Here is a 12,165-nt window from a genome sequence, read left to right on the forward strand (position 1 = left end):
TTCTTTCTTTCTTTCTTTACCTTTTTTTTTTGGAGGGGGCGCGAATTGGAGAATAACAGGAGGGAAAGAATAGGCAGAACGGGAAAAGCTTCGGTTGTCAACAGGCTGACAGCAGTGAAATCTGATTGGTAAAATCGAAGTAACAATGTGGAAGCCTCAAGGAGACGAAGGCAGCAAAAACAGGGGTTGGGCGATGGGGTTCAAGACTGCGTGGGCACGGGGTGTGCTGGGAGGGCCAGGACTGGCTGGACCACCGGCAGGCCTACCTCCGCCGCCACGGACAGCAGCCTCTGTCCGCTCATGCTGTTTGCTCTCTGGAGATTGAGCATGGACATGGCTTGGTGAGATGACACGCATGCTAAGAAAATACAGATGCTCAGATATTGCAGACAAATCAAAATTTATTGAGACAGACAGAAATGCACCTACTCAGGACTACAGTTAAGCATTTACTATTAACCAAAGAGTCGTGTTCACATTCCAGAGAAGTCTACGTGGAAAAGCATTCAGAATTTACTAGATTTTTCTACATCACTATTTCATCTACAATAGGGACAAGAAAATGACACTCAGGATTTGGTGGGCTCTCATTACAGTGCTACACATTGAACAGGGACAGACATCAGTGACTTTGAGAAAAAGGTATAAAAAGACCAAAACCACCCACTGTAGAAAGGGCTCTTAGATGTTACTGTACAATGTGGTCAAGGTGGGGGGGGGGGGGGAAGGTGTGAATGGCATTCTGGGAAAAGTAGAGGGGCAGACCTGGACAGACATGTAGTCGTTCAGTGCTGGGTGTGGGGAAATGGGCATAAAGAAGGGGAAAGTGATAACAAAATCTCAGATTGAGTAGTAAGGTATTCCCATGCCTCGAATATCTGTGGAAACAAAAAGACATTAATATGACAGACAAGTAACCGTGGTGGAAGAAAATTCTGGGATTTAAGGTGGATGCTAAGGAAACTGTATTAAATAAAAGAACCATGTGTGGAATAAGAATAAAGCTATTTACTAGAGAGTTTCCAGAAATGAGTGAATGAGGATTCAGTTCAATACCTGTCTCAAAAAAGGGAATGGATTATCGTGGTATTATTTTTGTTCAATTAAGATTTTTATGTATACTTAGTCGCTAGCAAAAGGACTCCTGCCCAGAAAGAGGAAATCACAAATTCTACCTCTAAGGATAAGGTAACTAGAAAATCGAATCTTTAGGACTTGTGAAAAGTAGGAAAGCCCTTTAAAAATCTAACGCTGTCAGCCGAAGTGAGGCATGAGAAGTGGTGTTAGTGGTGCTCCACTGATTTAGGGTCCCAGTCTTAGGAGGGCTTTTTATTTAATATTTTAATGAATCAAAACATCTTCTTGGAGTATCTTTGAAAACGAGCATCTCGTTACCTTACTGGGAACTGACTGCTGAGCCCACTCTTCTCCATCATTAAGTTAATGCTAAGAATCTTTAAGTGTCATCTTAATTTGATACTTGTCATAAGATAATTAGGCAAATTAGAATCAGTGGTTCTCTGTTCCTGGAAGTTTTTCTAAATGAAATCAATTTGTCGCTTTTAATTTGTTCTCCTGTGCGTTTTTCCAAGCTCAGAGGAGACAGGAACGACGGTTTACTTTGATGGTCTAAACGGAAATTTTTTAATATGTCTTGATTCTTTTATATACTCTAATTTAGCGGCAATTAAGCACCTGTTGTCTAAATTACTATCTCAGTGTTTTGTTCAAGTGAGGAAAAACAATCGAAAGAGAGGTGATGGTTTTGTCGTCCCAGTACAGAGCTCGCCTCCGTTCTCTACCTCGGGTCCTGGTGGTACCCGTGTCTGTCAGGCCCAGAAGTTGATTGTATCACGTATGTTCATTTCCCATCTGAGACTAAGTTTAGGAATGATGCCACCATGGCCAGTGCTAGGATTGGAAAATGCTGGTTTGAAGGCAGCTTGGTAAAGTACAAAGAAATGGTCAACTGGAGGTGGAGGGAGTTGGTCAGCTGCCGCTATGACCAGGGTTTGGCAGGGTGTATTTTTTGCCTGAGTTTATGTGGTTGTCTTGTGGACACGCTGGAGCTCAGGAGGAAGGGAAGATAGACCAGTGTGGGGCAGAGAGCCTTGCCGGGGGCGGGGGGGGTGGGGGTTGCTGATGAGGGTCGCCAGGTACTTGGAAACCAGGTGGGGCAGGAGCTTAAGGGTCTGAAGTACTGAACTAAATGGGGCCACTTTGAAGACTATTCTTTGGTACTTATATCTGAGCCAGCTTGATAGAGAGGATGACCCTACCAAATTTGGAGACAGACTAATCAATCATGAGCTCACTTAGGGAAAAGAAACACTGGTGGAGGGCTTGCTTCATTAGCATCTCGACACTTGTGCAGGTGTGGGGATGGGGGCGGGGTGGGGTGGGGATGGAGTAGCTCTTAGAAATCCAACCCCAGCTTCTAGGTGCTATGATGAAGTTCTTTTTGGCCTCCCTTTGGGATTTTTTTTTCTAAGAAATGATGAGTGGTATAAAATCTGTACAGCTTGTGGACCCTCGTTATGATTGGTGGGTACAAATGGGGCAATAGCAAAACAGGAGGTTAAGAATCCTGAATTTTCTTCGGCTAAGGAACACTGTGGTATTGTCTTCTCGGGGAGCAGGGGATATGTATCCATGCCTTGGGAAAAGCCCTTGCGTCATAGGGAAGGTAAGAACCTGCGGCAGACGGGATCGCTGCAGCCCTGTGGCGGGGGAAGGGCTTGAGCTGAAAATGAAAAGATGGCTTGTGAAGTTGCCCAGGTGGGAGTCTCATGGCTTCTGCAAGAAAAGTGAGTGAGGCGGACAGAGGCTTATCTAAATCAAAGGGCTTCCAGTCACTCTGCGAATGCATAGGGAAAGGAGCCTCCTCAGCCCGTAGGCTACAAGTGCTAACTCTTAGTGCAAAAAAAGGACTTCTGATACAAATGTCTTATTCCAGAAATTGTGATCCAGGTCTGGACAAGCTGACAAATTTATAATTGTTTCTCAAATGACTTTCTGGAAGATACTGAAACGCTTTTTCTGAGTGGTGTGTGTCTTGTACACGTAGTCTACTCTGTACATACAGACATCTTTATGCACGTACAGAGAAGCATCCAGACGCCATTGTTCATAAAGAAAATTCCCCCAAAGGAACTCTTGACTGAATTAAGGCTGTTGTTTATAGGAAGCCAGATAGAGTGATATGAAAAACTAATTTTTAATTATTAACACAAGGGGCGGTGGGGATAGGGCGGAAGAAAGTACAGTGTGGTGTGTTTTCCACGACATCTACAGGACACAAGAAAAGCACTTAGACACCGTAAGGCCGGGAACCATGCTGGAATGACCACTGGTGTGGGTAATCGAAAAGCATCTTGGACGTTTACAAGGTGGGGGCTCCCTGCTCTGTCAGAATCCCACATACATCACATGCTCATTGCAAAAATCTCACGGGAGGGAAGGAGGCTCTAATTCAGCCAGCCGCTCCCCTGTCTAAAAAACAAAACACAACACCCTTCTTCCCACACAACTGTATGCAAGACCAGAACGCTCTGGGGACAAGGAGTGGTCTTCCAAACCTTGGGTCGGGTACAGAGAGCAACAATGGAGAAGAGGCCTTGGTGCTGTGGAGTCTTAGATACAAATGCAGGAGTAGGAAGTGACTTGCAATTCTGTGCAAACCTCGTGTCCTCGTCCTCGTGGGGACTACCATATGTAGCCCACCTCGTCCTCTTTGTCGTCGTCCTCATCCTCATCATCCTCTGTCACTGCTCGGGTGTGCACCCTCGGCTTCCCCAATTTGTCCTTTGGTCCCAGCTCCCGGTCGTCCTCTAGGTCATCTAGCAGGACCACAGAGCCGCCACTGCCAAAATCCCCTGAAGTCTCCTGCTCCTCTTCTGAAAGAAGAAGAAAAGATGGGAGGTTAGTTGCTGCTTATACCTCTGGACCACAGGGGTGGTTCCTTTTCATGTGACTCAAGAGTAGGGAGAAACCACGCATTCTCCTCTCTGAATATTGGAGCATCTCTGTCTGGATGGGGTTAGTCTGCGTGGCGTGGACCGCAAGCTCTGTGAACCCCAGAGGGCTGGAGATGCTCCTACAGTCTTGCGTGGAACCTTGGAAGGTTTATCGAAATCAGTCTCTGTCAAAAAACGTGATCCAGTCCCCTGGTCAGGGGGAGTTCCTGCCACGCAGAAAGCTAGCTTCACCTACTGCCGTGGGACTTCAAGGCCGCTGGGTCTCCACTGTAAACCGGTTCACTGCAGACCACAGATATGTCTCGAGATTCTTCCGCCCGGATCTTTATAGTCAAGACCTGCCAGTCAACAGAGGTCATGGTGGGGCTGACGCAGAAGGCCCTACTCACCACAGCTCACGGCGCCCTGTTTCCTGGAGCCGGCCAGCTCGTTGCCGTATTTATCCACACACCAGCACTGGCCCGTGCTGCCGTGGCACTGCGTGGCTTTGTAATAGCCCTCCTCGTTACACCGAGGGACGAATGCTCCTGAGGGAAGAGAAAGTCCAATTTGAACCCAGTGTGCACAGATAATCAGGGTTAATGTCCCCCAAGAGAGACAGGAAGGCTTAACACATCAGACGGGATTTCCTGCAGAGCTAGCAGGGAGAATGGAGTGGCTGGTTATAACTTAGTCAAGATCTGCAGGGTCCTGGATTGGCTCAAGGGGAGACGGGATCCCGTCTTGGGTGAGTTCTTATTTTTCCCTTTAAAATGTGAATGGGTAGTGTTCTTATTAATAACTTCTTAATAGTTTCCCAGTTTCATGGACATAGGATTGAGATGCAGCACTGGGCAATGTCTAGTGTACAGCAGAATTTGACTTACGTAGGCTGTGAAATGATTACCGCAGTAAGTTTAACATCCATCTTTCCTTTGTGATGAGAACTCTTAGAATTGACTAACAACTTTGCCTATGTACCATTCCGCAGTGTTGACTGTAGTCCTCATGCTGTACATTAAATTCCTAGTGCGTACTTGTGCTAAAACTGGACGTTTGTAACTTTTGACCCGTCCTCCAATTCCCCCTACCTAAGGTGACCACCAGTCTGATGTCTTTTCCTATGAGTGGTTGTTTTAGGTTCCGCATACAGGTGAAGCCATACGCTGTTGGATTTCACCTAGCATCTTGTCCTCAAGGTCATTCCGTGTTGTCACAACTGGCAGGACTTCCTTCTCTTTTATGGTGTATAATATTCTATTGTGTATACACACACAGACAATAATTTCTTTATGCGTTCATCCATTGATGGACGCCGAAGTTGTTTCCCTGTCTTGGCTATTGTAAATAACGCTGCCATGAACATGGGGGTGCAGATACCTCTTTGATAAAATGTTATTTCCTTGGGACATATTCTGAGAAGTGGAATTGCTGGATTACATGGTAGTTCTACTTTAAGGTTTTTGGTGAACCTCCATACTCCTTTCCATAGTGGCTGTACCAGTTTGCATTCCCATTAGTAGCACACAAGGCTTCCCTTTTCTCTGTGACCTCACCAACCTCTTGTAGCTTTGATGACCGCCACTGTAACAGGTGTGAGACGGTATCTCATTGTGGTTTTGATTTGCATTTCCCTAATGATTAATGATGTAGAGCATCTTTTGATGGGCTTGTTGGCCATCTGTATATTTTTATTAGACTAATGTCCATTCTGGGGTGCCTGGGTGTCTCAGTTAAATGTCTGACTCTTGGTTTCGGCTCCGCTCATGATCTCATGGGCGATGCAATCAAATCGGCACCGGGCTCTGTGCTGTGTAGTCTGCTTGAAGGTTCTCTCCTACTCTCTCAAATAAATCTTTAAACAATAATGTCTATTCAGATATTCTACCCATCTTTAAATCATCTTTTTTGCTGTTGAATCGCGTGAGTTCTTTATACGTTTTGGCTATTAATCCCTTCTCAGATATATGGTTTGCAGATATTTTTTTCTCATTCTGTTGATAATTTTGCTGTTCAGAAGTGTCTTTAATGTTGGTGCTTCTGGTGACCCATCCAAAAAATCATTGCCAAGGCCCATGTCAAGGAGCTTTTTCCCAAGGGTTTTATGGTTTCCATTCTTACATTTGAATTTATCTTATACCACTCATCAAAATTGAGATCTTTCTTTTATATATAATCAATTTTCCTAGCACCATTTATTTAAGAGACTGTCTTTTCTCCAGGGAGTGCTCTTGGCTCCCTTACCAAATATTAGTTGACCTTATATACATGAATTTATTTGGGGGCTCTTGATTCTGTTCCCTTCGTCTTTGTTTTTATGCCACATGCCATTTTGTTGATTACAGCTTGAAATCAGGAAGTGTGATGTCTCCTACTTTGCTCTTTCTCAGGATTGCTTTGGGTGTTTGAGGTCTTTCTGTATGAATTTTAGGACTGTTGTTTCTACCTACCTCTGCAAAAAAGTCTGTTGGACTTTTGATAGGTATAGCAATGACTTTGTAGATGGCTTTGGGTAATGTGGATATTTTAACAATTTTAACTCTTCTGATCCACAAACATGGGATTCCTTTCAATTTATGTGTGTTGTCTTTCATTCGTTTCTTTCATCAGTGTCCAAGGAAGTGAAAGATCTATACTGAAAACTATAAATCTTTCACTTCCTTGGGTAAAACATACCAGCTACAAAGAAAATCTTCCTTTACTTGGATGCCTTTTGTTTCTTCTTCTTGCCTGACTGGAGTGGATACCTTTGTCTTAATCTTAGAAGAAAAGCTTTCAACCTTTCACCATAGAGTATGATGTATGTGGTATTTGAGGTTTGTTCCTTTTAATTTGTGTTGAGGTTTTTTAAATCATAAATGGACGTTGAATTTTGTCAAATGTATTTTCTGGGTCTATTCAGACACCACCTTCTAGTAATGTGTTTTGAACCATCCTTGCATCCCAGGGTTAAATCCCATTTGATCATGGTAAATGATCCTTTTAATGTACTCCTGAATTTGGTTTACACCTGGAAACATCACAGAAAAGCAAATATATGGGCCCCACCCCAAACTTTGAGAGAGGGCTTAGCAAACTGTTTTAATAAAGCCTGCAAGTGATTCTAATACATGCTGAAATTTGAAAACCACAAGTTTATATGAGCCTTTCCTATTGCCAAAGAGTTGTCTATGTTTCGCTTTGCATTAAAGGTTTTTAATTAGAACATTTACTGTTTTGGTTTATTTTATAAATGCACCTGAAGGTAAGTTTTGCTTCCCTCTGATTTTGGTACACAAAATTTTCATTTTCTTCTAAATGCTTTGATTATCCCCCCCCCACCATGTATGGGGTCTGTGTAAATCTCATTTTTGGTTTCTACTTGTGTGTTTTAGCAAGTGAATTTAACCTGTGATTGGTTTATGCCACAAAAGAAAACTACACAATCCCCAAGCAAATTTTGAAAAGATAAGATGATAATAAGTTCCCTGCTTATGTACAGGAATACATATGTATGAATGTTACTCATTTCTTTGGTCTACTTGAGCCAAGAGGTATGTTAATGTGTCTCAATTCCTCCTTGTAATTCTCTTAAAGGCATACCATAATCATAATACAGTAGGAAAAAAATGAACATTTCAGCAATATGATACTCCCCTCTTTGGTTCTAGAATTCCAAACAGACTCCTTTTCACAAGTCTTTTAATTTCAATTTTTGGTGGAATGGTTTAAAAGTAAAAATGAGTTTTGGTCCATGTACAGTTATTGTTAGTTACTACAGATACACATGCTCTTCTTTTCCCCCCTTTCCTGACTTCCGTTGAAATGATCAAGTTTTTTAAGTCCATCTTCTATTCCCAATATTCCTGTTAGGCCTCTCTTTCTCTGTGGGAAATTCAACAATAAGATTTCAAGTTAATCTAGGTTTTCTTTTCTACCTGAATAAACTAGAAGCTTACCACCTTTTACTCTCACTGCTCCCAACAGTCTGAAATTCTAATTCTTTCTTGCTATAGAACATATTTATTTAGTAGCATGTCTTCTTTACCACAATTAAGTCTAGATAATTCCTCCTGGGAGTGTTTCTTTTCTGTAGAGTAAGTCCTTCAGTGATATTTTAGTAAGTCAGTCCGGGGTTAGTAAACTTAACTTAACCTATGATTTGAGAATACCTCTGTCCTCACACTTGAATGCTCTGATTCTCAGTTTTGGTTTGTTTCATAATTACGTGCTCATCTTCTAAGGCAGGAGTATTTTCCCAATGACCAGAGTAGTAACAGTGGTCTTTGGAAGGAAGTGTAGCATGGGAGGCAACGATTTTACTACTTTGAACTGGATTTAACCTCAGCTCCTGCTGATTGTGGCAACACCCTGCTCACCACGCTATTCTAAGATGACCAGACTCTCAGAGAGCAAATGAATAACCGTACAAAACCATTCCTAAATGATTGATTGATAGGTAGGTAAGTCTGCTGGTGCGAGAGTTGGAGGTGGTACCCACAACCTCAGCCAGTGCACAGCAGGAGGAAGGAAAAGAAAATTCCCATAACCAGAAGGCAGAGAGGAGAGACTGTCAAGCAAGGTCTGCAAAGGAAAGGAACTACCATAAAGCTGGGGAAATACCGATCCTTCTCCTTGAGCTGCAGTTGGGAAACCACAGGGCTTAGCCTCCAGGTTGGTAAGAAGCAGGTGATGCTCTAAATCTATAATGTAATAGACTCAAAGTAGGCAGTGATTATAACGGATTGTTGCTTATTTTTTTAAATTCAAATGCCCCTGAAGGGACTTACTTAAATAATGAGTCAACCAGAGTCATCTCCGTGTGCGGGGAGATGTGCTAAAGTCAGTTTTAAAACTAGGTGGGATTCATGATAGGCACTTCATTCAGGTGAGCTAGGGAAAATGGAAGAGGAGACGTTTTATCTCAGACTATGTACCTTATAAATGTCTCAGTGAGGCAGAAGATCTCCACAGCAAATGAAAATACAATTCTTAGAATAGATGTATACTAATTCTAGAACTACCCGTGCACCTCAAGAAATCACCTCCTGCACGGAGAAGTGAGCATGAGCCTTGCCCTGGAAAGATCCAGGGGAGGAGGGAGCCAGCCAGCCAGTTTGCCTTCACACCAGAAAGATGCCTTGGTCTTTCTAGAACCTAGGTCCACACAGGTCAGCTTCTTTCGGAGTTGAACAGGGGGCATTATCAGAAGTGAAGACGTCTGAGGCCAGCCAATGAATAAAAGTAGAAGGAAGAGAGAGAATCTAGCTACTCTGAGGTGACCCAAAAAGCAGCGAGGACAACCTGCCAGACAGTCTGCAGAAAACTTGCCCATTTCCTCCAGTAAATAGGTACACGTCTGAAACGGCAAACTGCTTAGGCACCGCACCTGCTTACCAAGAGTAATTCTGAATTACTGTATTGCAGCTGTCAGCTCTCCTTTTACAAAGCAAGTAAAGCAACACCGACTCCTTTTTCGGCCAACAAATGAGCTTTACCACGCTCTGCAATGGCTGGGTCTGAATGCCATGACGCCCCCTGAGTGCCGGAGGAAGAGGACACGTGGCTGCAACTTCAACAAGCCAGCATTTGTTACCTGTACCTCAGCCACAGATTGGCATGTCCGGGAAAAACACAGGTAACATTCGGACCGAGAGAGAAACGTACACTGTCTGAACGGCCTTATGCTTTCCTGTACGGATTATTAATTATGCACATGAAGCCAAGATATGCATTTAGGCACCCTCAAGTCTTTGAACCCTATGTGACAAATGCAGAAGAGGGGACAGCTCATCTTCCTCCTCGAATGGACAACTTGATCTGGGGGGTGATTCAGGAATTTACAGACCCAGTGAGGGCGGAGAGATGGTGTGGGGTCCCCACCCACTAGTCCTGGGCTCAGGGAGGCAGCAACCAGCTCCCCATCCTCAGATTACCTCTGGCCAGCTGTCTGGGGAGGAAGCGAGGCGTTTCTTTCAGGAAACACTGGTACCTAATTGAATAACCATTGCTGTGGCTCAATATTACAAGAGACATGGATGGTTTAATTAGTTGTTTAAACGAGTGACAAGAAATTGTACTTACCCAACAGGCTTTTCCCCTTGCTCAGCTTCTGAATCCTGTTCATTTCATTCTGGCAAGGGAGACCTAAAAAATAATTTATGAAAGTCAGTTTCCAGATGGTGCGGGACATAATCTCTAATGATTGGCTTCACTCTTGACGTGAAATGTACACAATGACACACCTGGGACTGGAATTACTCCATATGCTGTTATTAGACAGCAAAACAAATTCAGGCCATTAGTGTTACTAATTAAAAAAAAAAAAATCTTATACCGCAAGGTGCTTGAACAGTATTGCATTGTATACTAATTTTCTGCCCACTCTCCACTGAGGCAAATGCCAACTAGGTGATCTGGTAATGGCCGTTTTGATCAGCTGAGAACCAGGATCAAAGCTTCCTAGTGGTCAAATGTTCCGAACGCACACCCCGGAGCAACTAACCAGAGGGAGGGTGACAGATCGTTCATGTACCCCCAGGTCTTGCTGCAGGAGAGAAAGAGGATTAGAATGGCTACTTTAGGCTTCCTGGCTCACGGCCCCGGGGAAAGTATAGCACAGGCCTCAGGGGACAACTATGAAGCGATCCAAGATCCACAGAAAGGCAGTGACTAGAAAAAAGGGAAACCTTAACTCCCGGCTCTGCCACCTCCTAGCTGAATGCTTTAAGTCTCGCTCTCCACCTCCAGGTCCTCAGTTAGTTATGAAACACCTGATACAGTGGGGGGCATAGGAGTGTGTGCTTCTCCTATCTCCCGAGAACTTACTCCATTCTGAGCTGAAAGCAAGATGGTCTCACCGTCTTGAGTGTCACCCTGACTTGGCGGGGCACATCCGTCCTGTGGCTGCGTGCCCCAGGGCCTTACACTACTTCTGTCCAAGCAACTTTGGAGTAAGTACCTGAGCACCTCTTTGCATCTGTTACCCTGCGCATTACACACTACCCTGCTTTGCTACTTGTTCCTTGAGAAAAGCTAATTTTGTTCACTTCTGGGTTTAAGGTGCTTTCCGAGTACAGAAGAAAGATGCCAACTGAAAACAAGCAAGGAAAAGACGAATTCCATCTTTGAAGATTAAGGTTAGCATTTACTAGGACACACATACTAGAAAGTGTCCTAGAACTTTTTGTCTTACTCTTTACAACAGTCCTACAAAGTAGGTACCATTACTCCTTTGTGTGAAACCACAGGCATTTGAAAGACTATTCCAAGACAGGACAAGTCACCTGCATTCACATAACACCATGTCAGTTCCTCAAATTGTCCCACGGCGATTTTAAAAAATTCTACTTCTCTTTCAACAAGGAAACATGAATCAGGCTGAGACCTACTAGAAACTGCTGCAAGAAAAACAGTCAAGACCAAACTTCAGGTTAAGAATCGTAACAGAAAAAAACTTTGGCTGCTGAGCAGGTGACAAGAGTTACCAAAGACCCCTCTAAGTAGTCAAGGATGCTAGTGAAAAAGTCTGTGAGAGCAGAGCTCAAAGAGTCAAACACTGAAAGAATCGAAGGGTGTGTCTGAAGCAGAAGTCAGGTGTAACGTCCGTGTTAATGATGCTTCTGCGAGAAGACTAAAGTTTTAATTCCACAGCTTAAAAATGCATGACGTGTCCCCAGGAAAAGGATACATACAGACTGAGCCAAACTAAGACATGTCCAAGGAAATTCATGTCCTCCAAAGGGAAAAGAGTTAACGTGGGTTCCCATTACTGTACAGCTAAACCAGGTGCTAGGACAATCATGTTTAAGATAGGAGCTCTGGCTCTGAGACAGTTATACTTAGCATCTTTGTTTCAGTATTAAAAGAAAACAAAACAGCAATATTTAAAAATATTCAAGTGTTTGTTATTTCAAGGAATATAATTCCAGGGAGAATTTTTGAAAAAAAGTTCTAAAACCCAAACAGGAAAAATATCAAAACCAGTCAACAAATGATCCTACCACAGGGAAAATTAAAAAGTGTGCTCTCAAAATTTTCTGGGGGTCTAAGAGGCACTCAGAGCCTTAATTGTAGACTCCCTACACATTTATCCAGTAAAAATACCACAGATGGTGTACAGCTAAAAGAGTGCCTTGGAGAAAAATGTCAGCCTTGAGTACACACATTAATCAACAGGAAATAATGAAGAAACGTGGAGCGCAAACAACTCTGAGGACTGGCTCTGGGT

General features: G+C 43.4%; 1 protein-coding gene across 1 annotated transcript in view; it reads right to left on the reverse strand.

The window, feature by feature from the left end:
* Positions 1-383: 383 nt before the first annotated feature.
* SPOCK1 (SPARC (osteonectin), cwcv and kazal like domains proteoglycan 1) overlaps positions 384-12,165 on the reverse strand; it is a 493,086-nt gene continuing 481,304 nt past the window's right edge. Inside the window, exons 9-11 of the mRNA XM_026508043.4 lie at positions 10,020-10,082; positions 4,367-4,504; positions 384-3,896 (exon numbers count right to left, since the gene is read on the reverse strand). Of these exons, the coding sequence (XP_026363828.1) occupies positions 3,706-3,896; positions 4,367-4,504; positions 10,020-10,082 (392 nt within the window). The 3' untranslated portion in view covers positions 384-3,705. The remainder of the gene's footprint in view (positions 3,897-4,366; positions 4,505-10,019; positions 10,083-12,165) is intronic.

The sequence above is a fragment of the Ursus arctos genome, unplaced genomic scaffold, assembly GCF_023065955.2.
Source record: "Ursus arctos isolate Adak ecotype North America unplaced genomic scaffold, UrsArc2.0 scaffold_5, whole genome shotgun sequence".
NCBI lineage: Eukaryota > Metazoa > Chordata > Mammalia > Carnivora > Ursidae > Ursus > Ursus arctos.